Source organism: Lutjanus erythropterus, chromosome 8, assembly GCF_056507025.1.
Source record: "Lutjanus erythropterus isolate fLutEry1 chromosome 8, fLutEry1.hap2, whole genome shotgun sequence".
Lineage (NCBI taxonomy): Eukaryota > Metazoa > Chordata > Actinopteri > Lutjaniformes > Lutjanidae > Lutjanus > Lutjanus erythropterus.
Genome location: NC_139324.1, coordinates 33587743 through 33615317, shown reverse-complemented (window position 1 = coordinate 33615317; position 27575 = coordinate 33587743). Strand labels below are relative to the sequence as shown.

At 40.3% G+C, this 27575-nt stretch overlaps 1 protein-coding gene across 1 annotated transcript; it reads left to right on the top strand.

Moving 5' to 3' along the window:
• Nucleotides 1-367: 367 nt before the first annotated feature.
• kansl1l (KAT8 regulatory NSL complex subunit 1-like) lies at nucleotides 368-27179 on the top strand. The gene is made up of 15 exons (XM_084725349.1): nucleotides 368-1494; nucleotides 8643-8781; nucleotides 10094-10246; nucleotides 12686-12789; nucleotides 13379-13538; nucleotides 16527-16692; nucleotides 18126-18257; nucleotides 20943-21089; nucleotides 21262-21359; nucleotides 22339-22451; nucleotides 22639-22711; nucleotides 22810-22922; nucleotides 23840-23960; nucleotides 26206-26479; nucleotides 26720-27179. Exons 1-14 carry the CDS (start codon nucleotides 413-415, stop codon nucleotides 26416-26418), a joined length of 2814 nt encoding a protein of 937 aa, XP_084581475.1. The 5' UTR covers nucleotides 368-412; the 3' UTR covers nucleotides 26419-26479; nucleotides 26720-27179.
• Nucleotides 27180-27575: the final 396 nt, after the last annotated feature.

Here is a 27575-nt window from a genome sequence, read left to right as displayed (position 1 = left end):
GGCGGCAAAAATTAGTATTCAGCAATGGGGAATTATGAACTGATTCCACTGAGATGCACCACAAAGAGCTGTGGGAAGCCATTCCTGCCTGTGGCCATCAAACTGTTCAACTCCTCCCTCAGTGTCAGACACTCATTAAATAGATGGACTCTGGACTTATTTCACCCCTGTCAGAAGCTAATTATTATTCATTCATCATTTACATCTTCAACTGTGCAATATCGCTCTAACATTTTGTGCAATAATTCAATTCTATGCAGTAATACTGGGAGTGCAATATACTGGTGTACACTGGCATCAATACTGCATTTATTTATTAATACTGTAAATTTCAACCAACCAACCAAAATGTTTTTTTTCTGTCAGGTGATTTTGCCTTGGCTACCTAGTGCATCAGTGGTTCAAAACTAGTATGGCCCCAGCCCTGACCAAAGTCCTGAAAGATGGCCATGGGATCCACCTGTCGTCCCCTCCTGCCTCTGTCAGAATGGACTCTGTGTGCAGCAATGAGCTGGAGTCTCAGATGAGATCGATGGATGATGCTGACCTCCAAAAGATGTGGCTGAACCTTTCCCTCTTTCCCTCTCTGGACTCCTGTCTCCCCTTGAGCACCCTGGACGTCCCTGCCAACGCTGTGCCTCCCCGACGTCTGCAGGCGTCTGCCAGCCAGTGTGAGACGGTGCTCCTCCGCAGTCCTCCTTCCCTCCTAAGCCTCCTCTCCTTCAGTGAAGGCCTGAGAGATTCTCATCAGGTGGCCTCTGTCTTCCCAGGTGTACCAGACATGTTTTTAGTCCCTGTCCCTGAGCACAATAGCCAAGAGGCTTGTCTGCTCTCTGGAAGCAGTGCAGCTCCTGAATGTGGGCCAGATGGTGGTGATGTGCATCACTCCCCTCTTACCCTTACCATTGTTCCTCCTTCATTTTCCCATGGGGAAATAAAGTATCAGGGCCACACTCCAGTCTTTGCGCCCCCTCCTGCATTTACAGAGGAGAAAGTGGCTGGAATGGGCTGTCCTCCTCCAGCTTCAGTGCAGCCTTGCAGTGGCAGGGTGAACTCTGATCAGCTGGCATCCAGAGTTGTGCTGGAGGAGGCTGTGAAGGGGCAGCTCTCAAGGCAGGCAGGGCTGCACAGCCGAGCTCAAAGACTGCAGAAGAGATTGCAAGCCCTGCTAGGAGAGCACGCTTTGCTGCACTGCGGCCAACAGCTGGAGGGGCTGAAAAGGCACTGTCAACTCGACAGTGTGTCTTTTGACAGCCAGGACTCCATACATCCTGATATACTACCTCCACAAGTGGGCTGTAAATCCCATTTATCTTGGCTGGACTCATCCACAGCCTCGTCTTCCATCTCAGAGCTCAGAGAGTTCAGCCACTCCAGCCAGGCGGTGCTGAGAGGCCTGCAGGAGGCTTTGGACTCGGAGGCCACGGCCAGCAGCAGCTCAGACGAGGAGCTGGAGGAGGATAAGAGACACAACAAAACCAAGGCTTCAGCTGTGTAAGTATCCAGCAAGGTGGACGTAGATTATATGTGATGTGTGAAAATAGACTAATCAATAAGATTATAATTCTAAAGCACTAAGTTAGACTTCGAGAGCAGTGGTTCTCTAACTTTTTCACGTCAAGGACCCCTCAACTGACACAAATGAAAAATATGTAACGTCACCACAATGTAAAGTCCATGGGCTGAGCAGGAGCAAAATCGAAAACTCTGAAGCAAGAGCTTATCATTGTCATGACAAAGACACACTGTTTCCTAACTAGAAGCGATGCGAGCGAACAACGGTCCACATATACGAGCGATGTCAGAGTGGCACACAGTTAGCAGAGATTCCTCCCTCTGTACATGAGTAAATTAGATGTCACAAGTTTACTTGTTCACAAGTTCCCCTTTTCCTTCCAAACCCCATCCTTTTCTAGGATATTCCTATAAAAAAGCTGCCATGGCTCATATAAAAGATGCCGCTTTTACTGAACTTCCTTAATTAGTCTCGCATCCTGCCTTTCGGCTGCTTTGATGAGGGGAAACAGAAACGTCAAGGACATCGCATCGATTTTAACCTGATAAAATAGGTTGGAGGTGCATGAAGCTTTGCTGAAATAGAGCCAGGGAGAGCAATTTTTCAAGCAAGAGACATGTCGCTCAGTTTGTTCGCTGACGTACGGAGCAGGTTGGGACATCTTCATTTAGGAAAACTAAAACAATCAGCTGTTAGCTGGATCGCTCATTCACAGTACAGTATGACAGCTGTGCATTTTAATGCTGCTAGGGTTACAAGTTGGGTAGTCAATACATTTCGTACAGTGATTATGTATTCTTATGTATTCTTATTATGTAGCTCAAATGGGATGAGAAATCATTAACTGATTTGTTAATGGCTATAATCAACATTTTTGGTTTCAGATTCTGTCTTTCTTCACAAACTTGTTTAGTGGGATGTGTTCCTTGTTCAAAAACACACTTTCCCCTCACTGAACATGGAAGGGTTGCTTTCTTTTTACAAGCAAATTATATGAGTCTCCTTCTGTGTTGAGTTATTGGCTGCCATCAAAGTGGGGTCTGTTTCTTATTTTGAACTTTGTGTGTTTTTAAGAGCCTCAGTGTGTATGTGGCTGTCACAGCTGGTTATTACAGCTAAATAAACAAGCTACATAGGAAAGACTTTAGAAATCCTCCTGAACCAAGTATTTTGCTTATCAAGTTGAGGTGAATCGTATCACTTCACACAGCGTCGCACAGTTAAAACCAGCCAGCGCTGAAGAAAACAATAGGAAACCATTTCACAAGCTTCACTGTTGTGTCACTGCCAAAAGATTTGTGGTGCTTTGCTGGGATTTGGTTGCCAGAAGCCAGCTGTGGTTCACGCTGGAGCCACTGGCCTTGTTTTAATTCAGACAAGTGGAGAGTGCACAGAGGTGGACTCACACTCTCGGCAATCTTTCAGTACAGGACAATAAAAACACTGCAAAAACAGCGGGGGAACTAGTTTAAAAGATGTCCAAATATGGTGTAATTTGGAGAGTTTAAGTTTATGTGACACTACAAGAAGGGGAGAATTAAATCATCACAAACATGTGCAAATGTCATGGGTGACGCAAGAAATCCAAGACTTATTTCAGGATATGTACTGAAAAGTCAGCTTGCTCGGTGTATGAGCTCCACTGTGACGCATATTTTACTTGGCCCTCAGTGAAGTTTACAGTGTGGTTGTCATGAGTGCAAGTTTTGTCCTCCCAGCTGTGGAGAGTGTGATGACATTTTTTAGCCATGCACACACACTCATTCTCTTTCCATGCTGCAGTCAGAACACATTCAACAGACTAGCCAGCTCTCTTAACCCACAGGCTAGGAAATAAACACAAGATGTGCCAGCCAAACATGCCAGCCATTCTGTGCCATCGTGCTCTTCCTCTCACTAGTGAAAAAATACTTTTGAAGAGTGTGCCAGTGTGTGCGGTTTGGATGGACGATGCTGCTGCACTTGTATCTTGAAAGTTCAAAAGAAATCTTATTGACCCCGGTGAGGAAAGTAGACTGTATGTTTGTGTGTTGGGACCAGTGAGCAGTGTTTTTATGGTGCTAACAAGCCACAAGACTGTGTCAACTTGCAGAAAAACTGCTCACATTACCCACAAAAATGATAAGAATTTCTAACCAGTTGAGATAATATCTTTGCAAGTCATGTCACGTTAATTGTATCGCACCAAATCATACGAAAAGTTATGTCAGGTCACTTTCAATAGCAGGTCTACACTGCACTTTTAATAGTACATTTTACAGAAACCCAGAAGTTCCCACTAAGAGGAAACGCTAAGGTGACAGTGGTGAGGAAAAATTTCCTTTAACAGGCAAAAACCTCAAGCGGATCTAGACTGTTATATTTAAGACTAGTGGGAGGTCACGTTCCAGGATTGGTTTCTGGTTCATATTGTGGTAGATGTCCACAAATGGGAAATATTGATATTATATTTAACATTTCTTTTTTAAAATGGATATGTCTGACATTCTAGAGAGTTAGTAAGGAGGTTGATGAAGGTGACTAAACATAACGTTAATGAAAGATTAGTTGTGTTTAAAAAGAAAATAAGGTGGCTTGGTAGCTCAGTTGGTAGTGTTTGCCCCCTGTACCGAGGCTGTAATGTCATCCCTCCACTCTTTCTCCCCCTTTCTTGTCATATCTTAAACTGCCCTGTTTAAATAAATGCATAAAAAGCCCCCCAAAAATATATATGTAAAAAAAGAAAATAATAAACACGACATGAAGACAACAGCTTCTTTTTATTTTCTCTCCCACGTGTCAAAAATGGAACTTTGGCCACAACTCTATGGCAGCTCGAAGGGGACACGCTATCTCAAAAACAGAATGCTTTTAAGTCTCGATGTTGCGATGATAGAGGGCTCAGTGGCCAGTGACTGTCAGCCATCGCAGTGGATGATGGCATCATACAGGGAATACAGGGAAGTGGAGCAGTTGGGCTAAAATTGAGCCATGTGAAACCCCTGACAAGCAACAACAAAAACAAATATATTTTCTGCAGAAGGAAGAATCTTTTTTTAGATTGTTTTCCTGGCTGGTAGTAGAGAGTGCCAGGAAACATTAGGGAGAGAGACCAAAAGAGAGAGAGAGAGAGAGATCCAGTAAGGGTCTGAGCTGGACTTGAACTGCAGACCTTGATATTCGTCTTAGACTGCCCACCCACCAGGACATCCTGGAAAGAAGCATTTATTTCACTTAGGATAAGAGTTTCAGTGTTCATCCGCAATGTCAGAAATATTTCAGAGAATGTCAGTGACAGTATTTGGTTTGACAGCAAAATGGTCCAGCAAGACAAGCCCCTGCCCATGTAATGCTTATCATTTGATTTAAAAATTAAACTGATAAGCATTCCCAAAATACAACCAAAACTAAGCTCGACACTTTGAGCAACATCTTCTTCAACTTCTTCTTCTTTTTTTTAAATTTTTTTTAAGTTTTTGTTTTTATTTTCTCAGTGAAATCATTGTACCCAGGTGTGGCTATCACTGCATTAATAAACTCTTCATGGGACTTCATCTCTTACCAAATTAGTTATTTTGCAACCTCAGAGAGAAGGCTATCTGCTCCATCACATAAATATCCCAGAGCCTTTGAGTCCACAAATTATACGTCTGTGCGTCAGGCATTAACCACTTGATTGTAATATATTGTAAGGCTGCGGTTAGTGAAAGCTGCAATAAATCATTTGCATCTCCTCCCTAAATGCCTTCAGGTTTTACCCCAAGCAAGGCAACCCGTGGGTCTGGAGAGCTGTCCATGTGAAGCACCACTTTAAGCACTTTATCTACCTCCTGCCAGAATTGTTTTAGTTTAGACCATGACCACAATATCTGGAGATGATTACTTAAATGAGCTTCACTGTTCCTCTAGCATTTGTTAGTGTGTGTTGGGCCCATCTTTGTCGTTATCCGTGGTGTTTGAAAGATATCTGGCAATTACTTTACATTTGAATCCTCTCCGAATGTTAGTGCTAGTCACCATGTGTGCTTCAGAGCATATTTCCTTCCAGTCTTCCTTTGATATCTCTTGTTGCATTTCAGCCTCCCATATTTCTTTGATATGTACTGAGCTATTTGGGTTAATAAGTAAAAATTTCCACTAAAAGCTAGAGATTACATTTCCTTCATCCTTCCCCAATTGCACGTTGAGGAAGTGTTTCTCTGTTTCTGTGGGATTTGTACAGTTTTGTTGGAGCTTGAAAAAGTGCCCTTTTTGCAGTTTGTCTATATAATTGAGTCCATATTCTGACTATCTTTTGAATGCTGTATCTAAATGAGAGGCTGTGAAATTTCTTATTGAACCGATGCTCGTCAGAGAAGTAAATTGATCTGGGTAGCCTAGATGTTGGTTGGATTTCTCTCCATATTTTTAAGGTAAACACAGTCCAATCTCCCATTTCAATCTTTTTTCAGAAAGCCATCTTGAAAGGGTGGTTCAGATAGAGGTTGTCGGCATTGACTTTTTTTTAATGATATGTACCGTGTATCTGTGTGGTCTCTAATCCACACTGTCAGAGGTTTTCATTGCGCTGCCCAAAAGTAATATCTAAGATTTGGGAGTCCTAGTCCTCCTGCCGTTTTGATGTGTTGCAAAGTTTTCAGTCTGATTCTTGGACGTTTTCCTTGCCGAATTAGTCTAGCAAACAATTGGTCCAGTTTATCAAAAGTGGATATTGGTATCTCTACTGGAAGAACTTCTTTCAAAATTGATTTAAGGTGGGGCTGTTTGGATGGTCAGTGTAATTCATTTTAGTGCCATGGTACCAACCCCATGTTACCAGGCTACCCCCTAGTGAGCAGTGCGGTGACGTCAGCGTGGCGTCAAGTGGTGGGACAGGAGTGGTAACATCCTGGTCTTGTTTCCAATGGTTCCTGAATTAGTGCAGTAAACAGGAGCCATTTATAAAACTGGGGCGTGTTTATTAGCACTGACAACAGGAATGAGAAAGGGTCTTTTATATGTGCATTGTGTGTGTGTGTGTGTGTGTGTGTGTCTTTTATTTGGCCAGCTTCAGTCATCTTGGAAGTGTCAGCTTGTCTTTTGCATGAGTCAGTTGAACAATGCTCTGTGCTTCGTCAGTAAACCTCCCCTGGAGAGTTTTTATGGCAGGTTCCTCCTTGAAGAGGATATCTCCTTGCTGGAGACGACACAGGTCATTGCTTTCTTTAGAAAATGGGGAAATGGTTGTCCTTTAACATTCTAAGTTAAGTATGAACTTGTAAAGCAGTGACAAGTTAATTTAATTTGAAGCCTTGTGTCCACATTGCACGTTTTCCGCACTGGCAGCAGTCCTTTGCACCTCCAGCTGTTGCTCATTTTCAGTGTGTATGTGATTTTAAATATACTGTGGGAGTGTTTTTGAAAGGCTACATCTTGGAAACTTTCAGTGCAGGACACACCCAAAAGCCCTAATGCCTCTGCACGAGAATTTGTAACCCCAGAACTACTCACTGGAGCTGGCCTTCCACTCAACCAGGATTTGGCCTTTGGAAACTCATTTCTTTCTCACTGTGGAGGATAGTCAGTAGGCTAATACACCCCACATTTTATTGAGAAATGTTAATATCTTCCCGAAAAATGTGTATGTAAATATGTGGTTTGTGAACTTACATTCTAACAGGTATACAGCAACCTTTCCTCTCCCGTCCTCTCCTCCTGACTCGCCCACTGCTTGGCAAATATTTCAGGAATTTTCTCATTATGCAGTTGGAAAGAGCCGCGGGGCAACCAGGTCTGGTCATTGTCTCTGGAGTAAAGAGAAAGCCGACTCCTTAACAAAGAAATATTAACTCAGGATTATTAGCTCAGGACTGATTGATTGGTTCAGTAGCAGTTATTATTTATGACAGATAAAATGAAGGAATTGCTGGAATCACCATTTCTATTTTTGTTAAGTTTTGGATCTTTGTGTCCTGTATTTGGAGACCCATGGGGATGGGGAATGACAAGGAGGGGTCGCCACAGGTTTTTTTTTGTTTGCGGCCATTAGTAAGCAATACACTTTTTTTTTTTAGCATTTTTAGAGGAATTTCCTCATCAAAGGTCACACGGTGTAGATATGTCGGGTGATAGTGTGCTTCTCCACATCTTTTATATGCTTTAATAGAATTGGAACCAAGGTCTGGCACTAAGAAGAGCATGAAGTGTTTTATAGAGATGTAATGAGCCTCTCTTCTTTTTTAGGTTCCTTGATTTTTTTTTTTATTCTCCTTCATATCGACCACAGACTTGGTGTAATTTTAATGAGGCAGGCACACAACAGTTTGAGTATTTGATGCAACAGGCTGATATTAAAAGAACAACCAATAATACCAAAGGGTTTTGTTAAATGCTCAGTGTGTGGCTGCTTGCTGACTGGCCTAACCTTTCTCTGTCCTGCATCAGAGTATGCGAGGTGGGGAGTCCCCCCCTGTCCTAGCCAAGGTCCAAGAGTACTGCCATGGCAACTATTGCCCTGCTGAAGCCAGCCACACAAACACACACACACGCACACACACACACACACACACACACACACACACACACACACACACACACACACACAGAGGAGATAAATGCTAACTGAACAGGCTAGTGCCATGGAAACATACTATTGCTACACACCACACAAATCAACAGTGTTTTATTTGGTGGCCTAGATAAGCCTTTGTGCGCCCCCCACCCATGCTGTTAGGATGCTAAACAATTTGCACATGGCAACATGGCTTTGTAAAATAGGTCATATGAAGACAGTGCTGCAGTAGAAATGTCTGAATCGACAAATGGTTTGGGCTCTTTTAGTCCTCCTTCCTTTTTTTTCTTTTTTGTGTTACTTTTCCCTCTGGTAACACACATTGTCCTGCCAATAAATCTCATATGCTGACCTCTTTGTGCACTTCCAGTGGACAATTTTTAATAGTCGCACTGTATTTTATGATTCCGTTCGGTATCTTGCAATTTTGCTGTATCCATGACCAAATTTTAAAGCATTTAGAATGATCTTCTTGTGAAGTCGCAAATGGGTTTTATAGCCTCTGACAAAAATGAATTGGATGTTATAATACTACCACTGTACATTGGTCTAACTGTCCTTCTCTGTCATCCATCACCCTGCCCCTCCTGCCGGCAGCGGCAGCTGTGAGAGACGGTGGCTGGAAGAGAGAGCGGAGCTGGGCAGCAGATGGAGCTGGGTGCAGCTGCGTCTGGCCGAGCTGGAGGGGAGGATACAACAACTGGTGGAGCTCCACAAGCACATACGCTCCACCAAGGTATGACAAAATTCCTCTTTAGCAGCCTTAGTAAGGGACAGTTGACAGAATGCACCAACTGGCAGCCATAGAGGGAATTCAGTCAGGCCTTTATTAGGGATGTCACAATACCAGAAATGTAGTAGTCAATACCAGTGATATACTCAATACTCAATTTCATACCACGGTAAAAAATAAAAATAATAACATTTAGGCATTGTTATTTTTCTTTCCCATCTGAAATCCAAACTCTGGAGCTTTGGGAAAAAAGTCTGACACAAATACCTCAGTGAACCTCTACTCATATCAAAGTTAGAGAATGTAGGCTTTAGCATCTAGCCATCACAAACGTTGTGAAACATAGTTGCAATCAGTTGTCTCAAACAAAAGTGATGGTAACGTGTATTTCAGAATGTGGATAAAAAGGAGGAACACTTTGGATACGTTGTTTATGTAACATTAACATGAATTTAAACTTTGTCTTCCCCTGGATGTCTGTCTTTGGGGTGCTTTGCTAAATCACAAGTGTGTCCTTTTGTCTGACAAGTTCAAAGGCACTGTTTGCATGCTGGATTTTGGGAAATTCTTATTAATCCTGATGATCTGCCGTGACCACAAAGTCCTCTCGTACACGACTCTTACTGTTTTTCTTTTTGACGAGTCGAGGCAGAGCTATTGCTGCAGCTGTGCTTGTCGCCATCTACAACATGTTTTTAACAGCAACACCAGTTCTTCTGCTTCGTTTGGCATCTGATAGCAGACTAGAAAACCATCACATTTTTGGAATTCAGGCATTGACTTGGTACCAATACATTGGTTCTCATGGTGTGTCACAGCTTGATACAAATCAGTTTTATGTGGAGAACATTTAGTGTCTTTCTGTGACAAATGAGTAGGACTTTAGCATAGTACATATCACTTAATTATTGTATAGCTCCTGCAGAAGTCACATTTTAAAGATTAAGAAATTCAACCAACTGAATTGCATTGCTAGTAGTATGAAAGAGTCACATGAATATGAACATGTAGGCTAATATACTGTTTGTATCAATAGATTAGAGTTGCCTTTTGGTTATTATGGTCCAATGCCTGGCAAAATACTGTACAATCCATGGCAGTGAATTCAATTGAAAACATAAAATATGTTGTCTCTCTACCTTAAAATAATATTCCTTGTAAATTATAAATCCTTGAGACATCTAAATTCAATGCCAAGATGGAAAAAAAAGTCTGTATATTTTAATGTAGACAGACAGTCCTCCAAAAAGAGGCTCTGAGTTGAAAGGTTAACTCATGTTGTCTGTGTGTGTGTGTGTTTATGTGTGTGTGTAAGGGTGGTGTGATGCTTGCAGAGTCCCAGCCGCTGACAGACAGACAGATTCAGCAGACCCTGCTGAGAGAGATGGCAGGTTTATCCTGCACAGCTTCGGATGCTGACACTGAACCCTGCAGCCCCACACGCCTCCTGCACAACATAGAGAGACAGGTAGGAGGGAGGAGCTGGCACACACGCACACACACACACCTATAATACTGTGTGTGTGCAGAGTCTGGAATCAAGGAGAATATTAATCTACAACTCAATACACGTTGTCAGGAGAATAACCTTTTAAATCTGTTAGCTTATCATTCTGGTGTATAGAGAAACACAGGAGGCTGCATATCTGTAATGTTATATCCCAGTGCCAGGTTGAGAGGATTAAACTAATTAATTATGGTATGCATGCTGTTCCTGTGTGTTATTATGCTAAATTCCTGCTGCTTTGTGAAGCCTGCGGGTATTTAATCAACTCAAAGGGAAAGACCTTGTTCATCCTTCCAGCTGTAGAGGGTGAGATGATGCTGAGTTTCGTCTGTTAATCTAACACAGTACAGACGGTCTTAAGGCTAATTTATGTTTAACGTCAGATATTGTAGCTGAACAATTAATCAAAATATTATCGGAATTGCATTGTGGCCTACTACAGTATTCAAATCTCAGGAGCTGGATTATTTTTTTTTGATAAAGATAAAAAGCATTGTGGTACTACAGGTATGCCACAGCCTACAAATCATTTTCTCAGGAATGTTTGGTACAGATCCCAGCAAAACCAACATCATCATCATTCTTTTTAGATTTAGTTTGAGTGAAAATGAAATGCAAAAATTACTAGGGCTGCAACAATTAATTGATTAATTCAGTTGTTGACTATTAAAGGCTGACTCCATTGCTGTTCTTTTCTGGGTTTTTCAAAGGGAAACGCCCACACAGGCGTTACAAAAATCAGTGATGTAGGTTACAGCGCTGACGTTCTCCCTTCCCCTCTCCTCACACACAAAAGGAGTCTGATTCTCTCATAGTCTCAACTGGGAGATGTATACGAGTGGCGACATTGAAACTTTCACAAGCTCTTAGCTTTAATAGTCTAAAAACAAACTCACAAAAATGTCAAGAGAGAAATTTTATTGCGCTGTTGTCTGTAATAAATTGTGCACCTTCTGAATTCAAGTTTCTCTCTTTGATCGCACCCAGACGAGCTTGTCAAAACTCACCACAAGTCTTTGTTAGACTCTATGCTGTTCAGTAATCACCAGCTCTGACTTGATTGAAATCTAGAATCCACCGTGTTAGGTGTGAGAATGCTGTGGCTCTTTGCTGCCTTTTAATGCCGACCTCCCTTCGCTCTCCTCCGCTTCACACCTCTTCTGTCCCCGCCTGCCATGTTCATCGTTCCTGGAGTCAGAGTCCTGATTGGAACTGTTGTAAATCAGCTCAGTGCAGTATTCCCTGTTGTCAAGCTGGTTCCTCTCAGTCTCAGAGCCGGTATTTGTCCTAGTTCAACTGTGTTCACTCAGAGGCTGCTGAGCACGGTTGAGTTGCCTGTGGTGTAAACATAACCATTCCTCTGGTGGTCCGAGCTGCAGGTCTGGCTAGACTCAAGTCATGTTAGGGCCTGTAGCTACATAGCTAACTGAACTAATGGCAACTAAGAGGCTAGCTACAGCCAGGGGGAGCTACAACAGAGAGTTTAGTGAGCAGCATTTAGCAGTTACACCTGTTTGTTTTGAGTTAACTTTGACCAGTGGCCACATTAAACTTGAGGGCTTATAATTAGCAACGTCACAATTTTTAGAATGGCTTGGAAAAGTAGCAATTTGACCCAAAAACCTACGAATTTCATCCAAAATTTGACTGTTCAGATTTGTCAGGATCAGAAACACTACTGGGAAGCTACAGAACAGAAGACCTCAGAAACCCCAAAATGAACATGGTCACCCTTTGAATAAACTATGGTGATAATTGCTTAATTGTTTTGAATCTTTTTTTTTTTTTTTTTTTTAGGAAAAAATACAGCCCCGATATTATCGGCTGATATTTGACCTGTCACTGCTATATCAGTCTATATCGGTATTGGCATATTTGTTCTGTAACATTTGTACAGAAACCTTGATTGCTAGATTGTCGCATACAATAATATGTCAAAATGTGTACAAACTACAAACTGAAGCTGAAGTGTGCATATTTGACTGAATATATTTAACTTTCCACTCTGTGGGTATGTAGCTGAACATTTGATATAGATATGTGCTGTTTAAAGTCAACAGTGTGTGTGCATTCAGCAGCAGTAGGCACATTTAAGCCACATCAAGCTCTGCGCAGTGAAGCAACTGAATGAATGTTAAATCATCAGTAATCATTAATAGTCACTCAACATGAGAACAAAAGTAGAAAAATAAGGCTTAGGTTAAAAATAACCATAATAATCCCTCACTGCTGCACCAGGCAAATGACAGCATGAATAGTGGAGAGGTATGAATAAAATTATCTAATTTTATTACTCATGCTTGCTCACCGGCTGTTAACAAAAAGATGGATTGTATTTCACACTGAAGTTTAATTTGTCGCTTGTTGAAATGTATTACATGGATGATGTCTTCATTGTAGAGTGCTCAGCTCAGCCAGATTGTCAACAGTCTGATGCCTCCACTCGGCTTTTCACCGCTATCAAAACAACCGCACACCTGGAAAGGCAAGAGAGCTTTCACAAGGTAGAGAGCACGCACACACACACACACACACACACACACACACACACACACACACAAATCTAATCTGAGCATGACACTGCAAGTCCCACTTACAAGAAGATATTCTGCAGCTTGCATGTGATGCAAAATGGTAAAATGGTATAATTAAAGGTAGATGTAATAGATGACAGAATGCACAAATGCTTTAGCTGTGTTTATGTTAGAGAAACTTGTACAGATAAAGGTTTATCCATTGTCCCTTTGAGGATGAGGCTAAAGGCTAAGGTATCAGGTTGAAAGCATTCTGCCTGTTTGTAATGTAACCCAATGAAACAGCCCAGTCAGCCCCCACCATCTGGCCTGACTTGAATCATCCCTTCATGTCTTTCCTTCCTGCTGCCTTTTTAACTCCCTCCGTCTGGCTGTGAAGATAAAAGCCACGTGATAAAAAATAAAAGACATTCTGCTTGTTTATGCATGTAACAAGAGGATTATAAGTAGATAAGACCAGCAACACATTGAAAAACTTGCTTTTTTTTAGTACTTGTGATCCAGACATGAATCATATCCCTGACATTTTCCGTGACCTCTTCTGATCTCGTCCCCGCAGTGGTCAGAGAGGAGACGATGTGTTTGTGCCTGGCAGCTCTAAGAGGAGGAGGCCGGGGACCAGGAGGCTCTTCAAAGCTGATGTATCATGTGTGTGTGCCCGGACCCGACCCCTGGTCACCTACCACAAGCCCAAACTGTTCACTTTCAGCAGTCCACAGGTGGGCCTGTCAAAGCACACATGCACATTCTGTGTGACAGTCACCTGTAAATGTGATAATATGAGTTGGTAATAACCAGACTGATATGGGATTTTTGAGACTAATATCAATATCAAAGCAGGGAAATATTTTTTTGTCCCCTTCCCTGAAGATGCTATGTTTATTTTTGGGATTATTTGCTGTTTCATTTGCAATGAGTCTAGTTTCTATTACTGCTTATTTATGCCTCAGTTTTATCATAATCCAGCTCTGTTCTTCTAAAACAATTCAGTTTCTCCATTGGAATACATTAGTGTCCATCCATTAGTGCCGTCCATGTCCATGTGCAGTGTAAGTGGGTGTAGATAATGGATGGAATCTGAAATACAGCAGTCATATTTGCATTTTTCTATTCTGAGGATGGGACAGTAAAGGCAGTAATGCACTATGACTAATTACTGTTTCGCTGTCCAAATTTACTTCATTGCAGTGCACCACTTAGAAATCCCAATTGTAGACCCATTTGGGGTTTTATAATAAATTTTGACAAGCTTGCAAAAGTGTGTCAATGTGTAGCAGTTGTAAAATATATTCATTTATTCATTTAAAGGGAGAATATGCAGCTGTGTTTGTAAACACGCTATTCCTCCCAGGCTCAGTGAAGTGAAAGGGAGGGAACTGTAGAGAGTGAATTAAGAGCTGTGTTAACTTGAAAAAAGTAGTGAAGAAATAGAGAAGTAGAGAAAAAAATATTTTTTCACTGTTTCACAGAGATTGTGTTCTAAAGCACAAATGTACACATCCACACATTTGCACAATGTTGGATTTTGTGTGAATAATGCAGCCAAAATGATCCTCAGTCTGCTCTGTCTGCGTGTGTGTTTGTGTGTGTATCTCTCTCTGTGGCTCTCATAGACAGAGACACAGAGACAGTGATGCAGAGTCCTGCACGGGTCCAGCTTTGCAAAACTGAGATCCAGAACCGACCTATTACTCACAAGTCAAATTTGCACCCGTGCGGAACAATGAATTTAAGCTCCGTGGCCCAACCTGTACCCATTATTTAACACACACAGTCACTCACTTGTCTCTCACTTGTTGTGTTCTCAACTAGTGCAGCGCCTGTGCCCCTGCAGCTGTCAGTGTGTTTCCAAAGTGACTACAAGCCTCACTTGCAGCTATTAAAAGAAAATAAACTCTTTACAAGCAGCAAAGCCACTGACGTTATTCTTACAGTCTTTGAGGGAATCATAATCTTCCCAAATGTACAATTTGACCTTTGAAGATGTATTTGGCATCCTCCACTGGCTAGTTTTGCCTATATGTCAGCAGCTTTAGCCAGCAGCTAGCGTTTAGCACTGTCAAATCAAACAGTGATGTCCCATTGTTTGGCAGGATGTGGGGTCAAAGGTTGTGCCACAGCCTTTCACAATACAGCCGTCAGATGATATAGCTTGATATTACTGTATTAGCCAATGTAAATGTTAAAAATACTGTGCAGTCATTTTCATTTTTGATTTCGCCAGGGATAAAACACGTTATTGTATTGCATGTCCGATATTATGGTTCACGCCTGTGCCCACCCACAGTCATTAAAATTGTACCTGTGCCCACAGTAATGTATTTTTTACCTGTTACACAGCATTTTTGTGGGTCACCTGTTGGGTATACATACCCAACCCAACCCAGTGCGGGACTGCAGGACAGTGACGTAACCAAAATAAACAATGAGTCCTGACCTCACAACCTGTGTGCTGTATAGGCTGGGGGCTGCAGACACTCCTAGTGGGTCATAAGTGATAATTTTGGGGGATTATGTTTATATAAGTCTGTCCTTTGTTTGTGTAGGAAAATGCTGCATAGTGTGCCTTTAATTAAAATTATTCACGTCAAATGCAGCATCAAAGCAGGTGCTTTTAGTTGGGCGTCATTGGTGGAATGCCATCACTAAAATAGTTCCTCAAATTAAAGAGGAATTAATGTTCAAAGCTGGACACCTGCTTTTAATTAAACAATAGTATCTCTTGGATTTGCTTCAAATAAACAAGTGCATGTGATTATTTTAAAGCTCTAGCCTTTATTTAGCCAGTGGACATTGAATAGTGCTGTGTTTTTACAGCTTGTTTAACTTCACAAGTACAAACCGAACATTTTGAAATGTCGACACACCATTTAGGGATGCACGATAAATATCAGTATATGTATGTGTTGTATGTGTATACAGATAATGGGAAATTTATCTTACTGTTTATTATTCCAATAATTAAATTATAGCCGATCAATATCATCTAATTATTTCTGATTTGACAGGTTAATAGTCAAAGCATTTAATTTTAATTATTTGGCAAAATGTTTTATATTAGCCAAAGTATTTTTTTTTTCTGATGGGCTTTTTTTTAGAAAAAAAAAAATTAATATTTGAAGGCTCACAACTGCTATTTGTTTTTGTGGTACCAGTGATGTCAGTTAGATTTGGTTTGTTCAGAGCTGTGAAATATTAAATCATCCATCTTTTCTCACTACATCTGAGCCTTTCCTACCCTCAGGTACATGAATGACAGGTTACATGAACTTATTCATAAAATACAAAAATGTAAAATAATCTCTAAAAAGTTACCTTATCAGTATTGACCTTTAGAAGCAGGTAATTATTGGTTATTGGTATTGGCTGAAGAAACTGCACATGGTGCATACCTAATACCATTTGATGTCCTAATATTTATAGAGCTTCAACATTTTGCTAAACGCTGCTATTCTAGCATAGAGCCCAAAGTTATTGTAGCTATTATAATAAGAAGTAGCACTAAGCCACCACCATTGTGATATTGCCAGATGACAAAGCCCTTTAACAGCTTAATGACTTTAATCAGTGTGCTTAAGCAGAGAGCAGCTCTTTTAAACCTCATACTGAAAACACAAAGAGAAATCCCAGCTAATACTGAACTATTGACCATTTAGCATCATGTGAAAAATAACCTTCTTTCTCGTTGTCTCTCTCGTGTACTTCAGGACTCCACGTCTACCCTCTCCTCTCCTCTCTTATCGTCCTCTTGTTCATCTTGTTCATCATGTGATCCTGTAGTCCTGTGCTCTGATCCTGACTGCAGCTCCAGCAGGGCCCCGTCCTCCAGGACCCACGGCTCCACACCTCACGCTGTGTCGACTCTTTCATTTGGTAGGGGAAACATTTACATATACATAACATGGCTGGTGTGAAAAGGCTACAGACAATCTAAAACAGTAAATTTCAGGGTTGGTGTGGGTGCTGGAAATCCTTGAAAGGTACTTGAATTTTAAAGGTTTTTTTCAAGGTTTGAAGAGTGCTTGGATTTGGATAAAGTACTTAAAACTACTTGGAATTTCAATTGCACTGCTTTCAAAATAAATGGCTAGCTGACTGAATAGCTCATCTCCTAGATAAAGAAATAGCTGCTCTGAGGTGCATCACACACCAACCTTTTTAGGTCATTTGCCAGTAACACACCGGACATGACACACTGAAGTAGTGGTAGCTGGAATGTGCCGTTCTGGGGAGCAGATGTGATAGAAAAGCCACATGACGCATAACGACAGTTAGGGAAAAAAGAACAGCAACTCGTTCTGATGTGTTGATGATTTCAAGCGTGTCAGACAGCCCAGTGGGTCTGTTCTGTTAAATACAAAAGTCGGTGAAAAAAGAGACAAGATATGATGCAGCAGAGTAAAGGAGGAGACACAAAGGAGGCAGATTGGAAATTTATGAAGACGTCAACTCACCCACCACTGTCGATTTCCTGCCAGCTTGAATGATCTTATTCTCCTTTTGTCAATAGCAGTAGAAGAAGACAGTCTGTCAAGTAAACATCACCTACAATAATAGCCTGGCACATGGAAACAAACCTCTTATCATAGCTGCTAGTAGCTAAAATAGAATATAAACAGTTACTTTAAGCAGGAGATGGAGAATATAGGCAAATGAGGAGAATAATGACTAAGGACACAAGTTACACAACTTAATTAATATTTAACTATGGTCGCTGTTTGTGCAGTGTGTGAATAGAGAGCACAAGCACTGCAACTTAAATGAGTCCTTAATTACCTCTGCCTCTGTTCTTCTTTCCTCCCAATGAAACCTGTTGGAGCTCTGTTTGAAACTGGCAACTGGGAAATAGAACAGTTGTGTGCGTGGCCTGATGTGTTGTTATGCTTCATGATGCAAGAAGAAGAAGAGGACTTGCATAGAAAACAACAGATGTGGGTGATTTGTGTGTGTTGCATTTGATTATATGCTTGCATTGCAAGATGTGGTGACCACAAAAATTGTAGATTGCTGAAATATTTGTATTATTTTTAATAATATAATAAGTGCTTTACAGGGCAAGGTAACATGATACACACAGACCAGGTAAAACAATAAAAATGTAACAATATAAAATGAAACATTATAAAATATAGGACCCAATAAAACAGAATGTACTAAAAACAGCAATTTACAAGTGATAAAAGATTTTGATAAAAAAAAAAACCTTGTTATAAAAGTATGTTTTGAAGGGTGATTTAAAAGAAGGTACAGGGTTTGCTAATCTAAGTTTGTGACCACAAGCTTAAAATTGTGTCACCTCCTTCCAGATAATTCTTTGTCCCACCACTTCACAAGAGCCATGGCCAGAGAAGAATGGTCCCAAAGGCCTTTGGTTGTCAATGTCCAACCATCCAGTCCAGCACACTACAACAGACGCAGCTCCACACCACTGCACAACAGTAAGTTCCTGCCCTTTACCAGTATTGATCACCTGTTCTGTTCACTCTGTTACATTCTGCTTAATCCCTTTTCTATCGCTCTGCATGAACTTCACATTGCCACAGTATAGCACATTTGCTCTGCCATGCGGCACCGTAATGAGCTAAAATGTTCAGGTGCTGCTTGTGAGCAGAAACTGTAACCTGCTGTGTTCATGTCATAATCAACTGATGAGTAGGACGGCAGGAAGACAGAGGTGCTGTTTTAAAGACTGCATCTGCATTGTTGCTGTTGTTATTCATCCAAGAAGACAGGAGCCTCGCTGGCTTTTGATCCATTTCTCTTTGCTGTGACGGGTTTCACTGAAGTCTGTTTTTGAAGTCAATGCTAATTTAATGTTAATGCAAAGTCAGTGTTACTTGCTGCAGCTTCACAGTAGAAACATTGCAATGGTTTTTATTACAGTTACTGTTGCTACATGAAGAAATAATATGAATCATTTGCACTTAATTCACAGATTGGTGCTTTCAATTCGTAATATGTATACGCACACACACACACACACACACACACACACACACACACACACACATATACATATATACATATATACATATATATATATATATATATATATATATATATATATATATATATATAAAATATTAGTTGTATTAAAGGGATAATCCATTTTATTTGAGGTGGGGTTTGTTTGAGGTACTTATCTACAGTCAGTGTATTATCTACAGTACAGCACTGAAGCTAAGCAGTGTACTGCTGTGGAAAGAGTCAGGAGCAGCAGGTATTTTAGTCGCTTAAAAAAACACACACACATAAATCAATATCAGTGTAAGTGAACGCTATATTAAGAATATTTTCACTGCTTCACCTTGCTGTCAGATAGCCTTTTCACTGAACCAGACTCCAATGACAAAATCGGTAATTTTATCTAGCAGAACACGGGAGTTTCTGGTCTACTGCTGCCTCGATCTGTAGTTTGTTCGTGTCATTGTGTGACTTGTGTGAATCTGAATTTAACCTTTACAACACCAAAGTCACACAATAACACAAACAGACCAATTAATCGAGGCAGCAGTAGACCAGCAACTCCCAAGTTCTGCAACGTAAAATAACTGATTTTGCCAATGGAGTCTGGTTAACTTGTAAAGAGCGATATTTGGCTTACAGAACACTGGTTTCCTGTCACAAAAGGCTGTCTGATAACAAAGTGATGAAAATATTCTAAATATAGCTTACACTTAAATTGATATTGATTTTTTTCACGATGGACTTTTTTTTAAGTGCTTTAAATACCTTCTGTTGCTGACCCTGCGTACAGCAGTACATTGCTTAGCCTCCTACACTATTAGTCTTGCTGCTTCTCCAAACTGGGGGTGTGCCGACTGCTGGCTGCTGTAGGTAATACACTGAGTGTCGATGACTGCCTCATGCAGCCCCATTTGAAATAATCTGAACTATCCCTTCAACAAAATATTTAAACTTTAATAGATTCAAATAACAGTTTAGTTTACTTTGTTTCTTGATAACAATTTATGAATAATTATAAATCACTGACAGTTCAGCATGTTCAGACAATTCTCCTATTTGGTGACTTTCGGTGAAAGGAAATAATTCCATTGTGAATAAAATGGCTGCTTCAAGTGTCTGCTTGTTATCTTCCTGTGTGCCATCATAAGTGGTTCCTAGCATGTCAGATATCCCACTGGGTCTGTATGAGGCCTCCAGCTGAGCAGTAGATGGAGATGAAACCATCAGGCATTTCACTAATGCCAATATGTGTCTTAGTATATTAGTCTGGAGTTAATGAATGTCTGTCAGCTCTGGTTTGAGGGCTTTCAGTGGTCCCTGTTCACATGATGGTCCACAATGTAGATTGATCATCCAAAACAATCAGTGATTGGTTGATGTTGAATTTTCCCTGTTTATCCAGGGAAGTTGGTCTAAAAACTATGTTAAATACAAAATTGAGGTGACAAAAGAGACAAGCGGTGATGCAGCGGAGGCAGGGAGAGAGCACAGGAGGAGAAACAAAGGAGGCAGATTGGAAATTGATGAAGACATCACTCACTCTCCACTCTGTCGATTTCCTGTCAGCTTGAATGATCTTATTCTCCTTTTGTCAATAGCAGCAGAAGAAGACAGTCTGTCAAGTAAACGTCACCTGCAATAATAGCCTGGCACATGGAAACAAGCTGCTTATCATAGGTGCTAGTAACTAAAATAGAAAGCAAGCAGGAGATTGAGAGTATGAACAAATGACGTGGAGAATAATGACTAATGGCGTGACTTTAATAATACTTAACTATGGTCGTTGTTTGTACAGCATATGAATAAAGAGCACAGGCATTACAACACAAATTATGCACTGTATTATGGATTTAAAAAGTGAATTCCAACATTTACATTTGGCTGGTGAGTTATCTGCACTATGATGACTTTAAATTAAGCTGCTGGTATGTGCTGAGCAACGAGCAGAAAGCTGACAGGAAGTCGCCTGCCAAAATAATAGCACTAATGGTTAAAGATTAGCTTTTGTGTACTTAAACCAAAGCCTAAAATCCCTGAGGAACTGAAGGGTAGACTGGAATGAAAGGAAATTCCTGTTGTGTATTAACTTGGTGTGGGTGTGTGTGTGTGTGTGTGTGCACTTGTGTGTGTGCACTTATGTGTGTGTGTCATTATAGGTCACAAATACAAGCAGCATCCAAAGCATCATAAAAGCATAGTTATGGGTCTGTCACCGATCGGGATATCAGGCTCTGCTCAGAGTCAAGACAGGAGAGCCAATCAGAGGAAGAGGAAGAGAAGACACATCCACAGGCTGATAGAAGGTGTGTGTGTTCACCCTGTGTTCCAGGTTTACTGTAAATCTCGCTCTTGATACTGAGGGACAGGATTTGTAAAAACAGCCATCTTAAAATTACATTTATCAAAAACAGAAACACTGATTGGGTAATTCACAGATGAAACATATGGGAATGTGTGCATGTGTGTTGTATCCAGATGAGGAAGATGCTCTGTACCAGCTGTGTAACACAGAGGACAGTTCAGATGAAGTGCTGGAGAGCTACGCACAGGTTACACGCAAGCAGACCTCACAGGTAACACACACACAGTTTTGAACTTGTGCAGTAAACCTGGAAGAACCTTCACTGGTGTACAGTAATGCCAAAACCCTAACCTCAAGCCGGGTCTTAAAGGGATACTTTGGATTATTTAATGTTTTGTTGGCACGCCCAAGTTTTGGGAAGCAGAGAGGACCACCAACACAGACGCTACAGGGTCAGTAGCGAATCTTATTTTAGCCACTTAAAAAGGGCCCATCTAAAAAAAAAAAAAAAAAAAAATCACTATCCATTTAAGTGTACTCTATATTTAGAATATTTTCTCTACTTTGCTGCTAGACAACCTTTTCCAATGGGAAACCTCTGTTATATAAGTCAGAGTTCTCTCCAAACCAATCAGACTTGATGGGCAAAATCAGTAATTTTAGCTAACTGAACATGGCTGGTTGTTTTGCCTCTGCTTCAGTCTGTTTAGTTTGTTGTCACAGAAATTACACAATACACCAAACAAGCTAAAAGGTTGAGGTTAGTGGTAGACCAACAACTCCTGTGTTCTACCAGGTAAAATTACTGTTAATACCAGTGGAGTCTGGTTAGTTTGGAGAGAGCAATATTTGACATATATAATACAGTTTCCCATCAGAAAAAGGCTGTCTGATGGCAAGGTAAAGCAGTTAAAACGTTCTAACTGCAGCATACACTTAAACTGATATTGATTTTTTTTTTAGGTAGACCTTTTGTAAGTGGCTAAAATACCTTCTGTCATTTGGTGAGGTGATGACAGAAATGGTCCAAAGAAGTGCAGGCCTAGATCTCATTTTATCATCAAGGCTGTAGAACTGTGCAGATTGTGTTTTACCGGGTTTGATAATGGATTGCAGTGAAATTAGTTAAATGACAGATCCAATTAAACACACTCTCAGTCTACAGAAAACCTTGTTGACTTTGAATGTGTGAACACATCTGAATCATTGGTGTGAGCTGTCGCTCTAAGTTCAACTTGTTTTCCTTTTAGGGTTTTGTTCGCAAACGCCAGGGAGAGAGCGTGTACAACATCAACAACATTGTCATCCCCATGTCAGTGGCTAAAGTGGAAAAGCTGCAGTACAAAGACATCCTGACACCCAGGTATAGAACAAAACCCCCGGTTTGCTTATACATTCATATTATACATTATACATCTGATACATTATAATACAGCTGTGATTAAACATGTACCTTTTTGGGGAAAAAAAATCAAAAATTAAACAAAAAGAAACTGTGCACACTGTCCACCATTATTGTCTGCCACCTCAAAAAGTGTCTGTCTTCGTAGTTGGCGGGTGGTTGACATCTCAGATTGGATGAACCGGGATGCAGAGAAGGTGGAGGACAATGACGAGGAGCAGGTAGTGTCCCATCGCTTTGGACATGAGCTCTTCATTGTGATATGTGAACAAGGTGTGACGTTTATCCGTGTGTGTCGTTGTGTGTGTGTATGTTTCAGGTTGAGGAGCTCAGCAATGAAGTCTTTGCCCAGAGACACTTGGCCTTAGAACAGAAAGAGAGATTACGCTGGGGATCCTGGGGAAAGAGGAAATGCTGCAGGCATCCTAAAAGGTGGAAACACACACACACACACATATACACACACACACACACACACACACACACAAAACAATATACGCAGGTTCACAAATGCCACTGTTTTACTTGAATACTGTTACATCAGGCAACATCAAAATGCAAAGTGAACTACAAGACAAAGATTAATTTAACCTAAAATTGGTTCTCATCAGAGATGAAACTAAAACTAGGTTTAAAATGAGTAAATCCAGATTTAAAATTAAGCTGAGCTCTCTTGTACAGTTAAAAACTAATCTTAGTTTGGTAAATTCAAGTTTATTGATGTGAACTGAAATTAAATAGTTTAGTTAAATAGAGTTTAACAACATGGAGATGCTGCTAAAATACATAAATACAAAATAAATGTGATTTCTGTCAAGACCTAAAAAGTGTAAAAGGCTTCATTGTTTGCTAGCCGGCTAAAAAGTTAGTTAATGTGAACCTAGTTAGGCTACTCAGATGTCTTGGCAGAGAAACTGTAATTTCGTCTCCTTTGGGAAAAACTTGATCACATTTTAGATTTGAGTTAAAGTTTTGGTGCAACAGAAGTAAAATTTAATCTAGGTTTAGAGTAAAAACTTAAATTAGATTTAAAGAGAGGTTTAAATTTGATCTTTCTTAATGCTAGTTTTAAAAAAGTAATTGTTGATGCAATCCAAGTGGGTTGGTGAGATTAGATTTTTAAACATCAGACAGTGTCATATTTCATACTTTTATCAGACAATGATGATAAAGAGATTCATTTGTTTTAAATCCTAAACTCACCATCTATGCTGACTGTGCAGTGCAATTGTTGCTGTCTTGGTTTGTTCATCTCTGTGTGTGTAAATATAGCCAGTGTGAAAGTGGAGTGTTGAGTAATTTCCCAGTGAAGTTTCACGGGGTACCGTATGTTTGTTTTTTCTCTCCAGATCTGGCAGCAGGTTGTCAGGCAGTGGAGGCGGGATGTGCACATCAGGAGAGGAGAGCTCTGTGGAGCTGAGTTGCGCTCAGCTGGATACTGATGAACAGCAAAGCTCAGAGGAGTGGCTGGTAAGATCAAAAGCACCACAGCTGAAAACCCCAATTCCCCCAAAACAAACTCGAAATATCAGAGCGTGATGATCCAGGTGCCAGAGGAGGGAATTCACTCTGAGTTATACTCAGAAATTTTCTATTGGCTGTTATGTCTCCAGCATAATGACCACATGTCACATGATAATTGTGTGCACACAACTGAAAGGAGGTATGTAGTAATAACCAATGAGAAACAGAATAACAAATTACAGTATTTTTATATGGCTGTAATGTGTCCAGTGATTTATTACATTTTGGACTTTTTATTACACAATGCTTGTGATTCCACCTACACCACAGAACATCCCAGAAGCATCTCTCTGCTCTGCTCTGCTCTGCGGAGAAGACATGCCAAGTCTATTTTAGAATACAGAATCCAGTCAGTCTTCACTATAAACACCCTGTGCACACTCCAGATCATAAAAATCGATGACCGCAAAACTGCATCACAGGCGCAACATGCCCAGTGGAATCAAGGTGTTAAAATCAAACAATAATGAGTCTATGGTCAGAGTGGGTAAAAGAGCCGAGAAACCATTTTTTCCTGTGTCATCAAAATGAAAAGTGTGTTTTAGATGATTATTTTTCACTTCGACTGTTAAAGGATGTTTTCTGTAGCATTCCAGTCAAAGATAAGGCTGTGTTATTTGTACTTCAGAGGAGAGAGGAGGAGTATGGAGTGGCAAAAATGGGTTGCAGACTAATCAACACTCTTTCCCGGTCATATTGTAAGATATAAAGCCTAGATGGCTACTTGAGAGCCTACACAGATACTTGTCTCCACTCTGCTCCAGTTGCATGATTGCTCTGTAGCACTTTGCTTTGATTGGAGAAGGAATGAGTTGCTACTAAACCAGACTGTCCTAATCAACCTTCTCCACACCACATATCCCCTACTTCACCGCTTTGCACTCCCCATGCACTCCAGCACCCATACAAACCCTGATGAAAGCACAACCTTTTTTTAAACAGGCATCAGAGCCATAAATGTAAATGCAGAGTACATTATGATACCAAGTCTAATTTTAACGTAGAGGCTCATGAGAAGAACATTTATCAGGATTTTGGACATAATGTCACAATTTAATGTTTGTCGCACATCATGTATGAGGTTTCATAAATCACATAATTGATTCTTCGTGTTGTGCACATTTATGGCTGTATAATCACCTCTCATAATAACCTCTCATAGTTGCGGTGTTTCACTGAAAAACCTTGAATAACCTATTTGATTGACGGCTTTATTGTATATTGACTGCTGACTCCTCGCTGCTCTTAACCTGCCAGGGGCTGCAAGTCATTAACAACTGCTAGGCTAAAAAAACAAAGCTCACTCACAACTCACTTAATTCTGAAGCAATGTTGAATGAAATTTGGTTTGTTATGAACCTGAAAAATTGAGCATGATAGTGGTTACTTGTGGGACTTCAGTTCAGTTACTAGTGGTGATGTAAACAGATCTACACCAAAACATTAACCCTCTGAATTGCCACAGTTTACACTGGGACATGTAGAATTAATTAGAATTTCAGCCTTTATGTGTTTCTCCAAAAATACAGATTTCTATATCTATGATATTGTTGTGAAGTCTCCTGGTTGCTTGTAATATTTGAAATAAATAACAAAATGTTCTAAAAAATATTGAGAAATTTGTCATCCGGTTTACTGATTCTTTATTAAGATTATATAGTTAAGTGAACCCAGTGAACCATTACTGTTCTACGCATCTTAAAGCCATAACATGCAACCCCCCCCCCCCCCAAAAAAAAAAAAAGTGTGGACTCACATGAACATAATCCCTTTCAGTCATTAATTAAAACCCACTGTGTGCGGTGGTGTCTGTATCTGCAGAGAACTGGTCCTCTGCCTGCATTTCCTTATTATGCTGTGCTCAGGATGCTTTATCAACCCAAAATGCCTGTATTTGACATGCTGGGAATGAGACTCAACAGTCAGTTACTTTTCTGGTGTGTTTACAGACAACTCCAACAAATTCTACTGATTGTACCTTAAAAAAAACTACTGTACAAAAACACTTTAAAAAACTTATCATAGACCTAGATATGGAAACTTGTGGTGGCCTTGCAGTAGGTGCTTCACCATCTGTGACCTGGTGGAGATCTGCACTCTACTTAGTGAAACGCATAGTGAAACAGTAAACTTTAAAACATGTCACCTGTGTAGATTGACTTAATTACATTACATCCCTTCTGTCCTCCAGCCTCAGACACCGTGGGAACCAAGAGTGTTTCCTCTGGATGAGGATGATGAAGAAGCCCTGCTCTCTGAACATGTCTCATCAGGGTGGACAGATTACAGCTCCGCCTCCTCCACATCGAATAACTCCAACTGCCGTCTCTCCCCATCTCGGTCCTCTGGTGCTACACTGCCGTCTGGTGGACAACACAAGGGCAGAACACCCAATGGCAGCTGAGGGAGCAGTGCCTTACTTTTTACATACAAGATGGGAAATGAAGTGAACTTCCTGTTTAACAGTATGTTCATTTGTGTTTGTAGATGCACATCAGAGCTTCAGTACTTCTTTTGTTCATAACAAATTGTTTCATTCATTTGGCAAATTTTTAGTAAATAATTTATTTTTCTTGTATAATTAACTACAAGTCAGTATTAGAGCAATTTTTTTTTTTAAACGTCAGCATATAAGAGTGTTTTTGATAGTTACTCAAATTATTTGTGAATTAAATTAATTCATAATTATATTCTTTCTTCTCCAGGTTTCCTCATGTCTGGGACCTTGAGGTGAAAATGTGCCCTGGGAACCTTCATTGGGATTTTTTTGTACATTCCTGGACTACAGTGATTTGATGTTATTTGCTTAATATTTTGAAGCAAAAGTGTTATTTAGTGAGTATTGTAACTTGTCAAATAGTTTGAACCGACTGCTTCAGGTTTTCATGTATGAGAGGTACTGTATGTAAAGAAATATATACCAGCACAGCCCCATTGTAGTCTCAGGTTTGTATACTGTTTGTAGTTTTCACTTATTTATTTTCAAGGTTGTCTTAAAAAGTCTGTATAGAACTTTACTACATACATACTGTATATTTATGTAACTTTTACCTGATTTACATGTGCTTTTTGACTTGTCTTTGTGCGTGTTGACACTGTCTTTTTGGAATGGATTTTTTATGAAGAAAGAAAAATTATTAGTAAACATTAACATTTGTAAACATACTTCAGTGATGTATGTCTTTGCCTGATGATGCATTTTCTGTAAGTTTTACGACGTCTGATTCAACTGGTAACGAGCACAGGGCACATGGGTCACACTGGGCAGAACACACTCAGCACTTGAAGCCTGCTGTTGTGTTGAGGCCCCTGCATTAAAAGGATGGGATCATTAGACAGATTTAACCTTTATGAATCAGAGGAAAATGTTGCTCACAGTGCAGAGAATTTGATCATTTTAAATTGGGGTCAGATGATATCATTTGGTTTCCTCTGACCTCAGAGTCCTGTTACTTTTCACACTGTCAAAGTTAAATGTGTAGAAAATTGATCATTTCACATCCAAGGATCAGTGTTTAAGATTTAGGGGGTTCTCTTGGTAGAATATGGTATAAGTGGAAC

Excerpts from the sequence above, each read along its gene's own strand:
- kansl1l (XM_084725349.1), top strand. The coding sequence starts at position 413 with ATGGCCCCAGCCCTGACCAAAGTCCTGAAAGATGGCCATGGGATCCAC. Across the intron at positions 1,495-8,642 it reads AAAACCAAGGCTTCAGCTGT|CGGCAGCTGTGAGAGACGGT; the intron begins GTAAGTATCCAG and ends TCCTGCCGGCAG. Across the intron at positions 16,693-18,125 it reads TGTGTCGACTCTTTCATTTG|ATAATTCTTTGTCCCACCAC; the intron begins GTAGGGGAAACA and ends ACCTCCTTCCAG.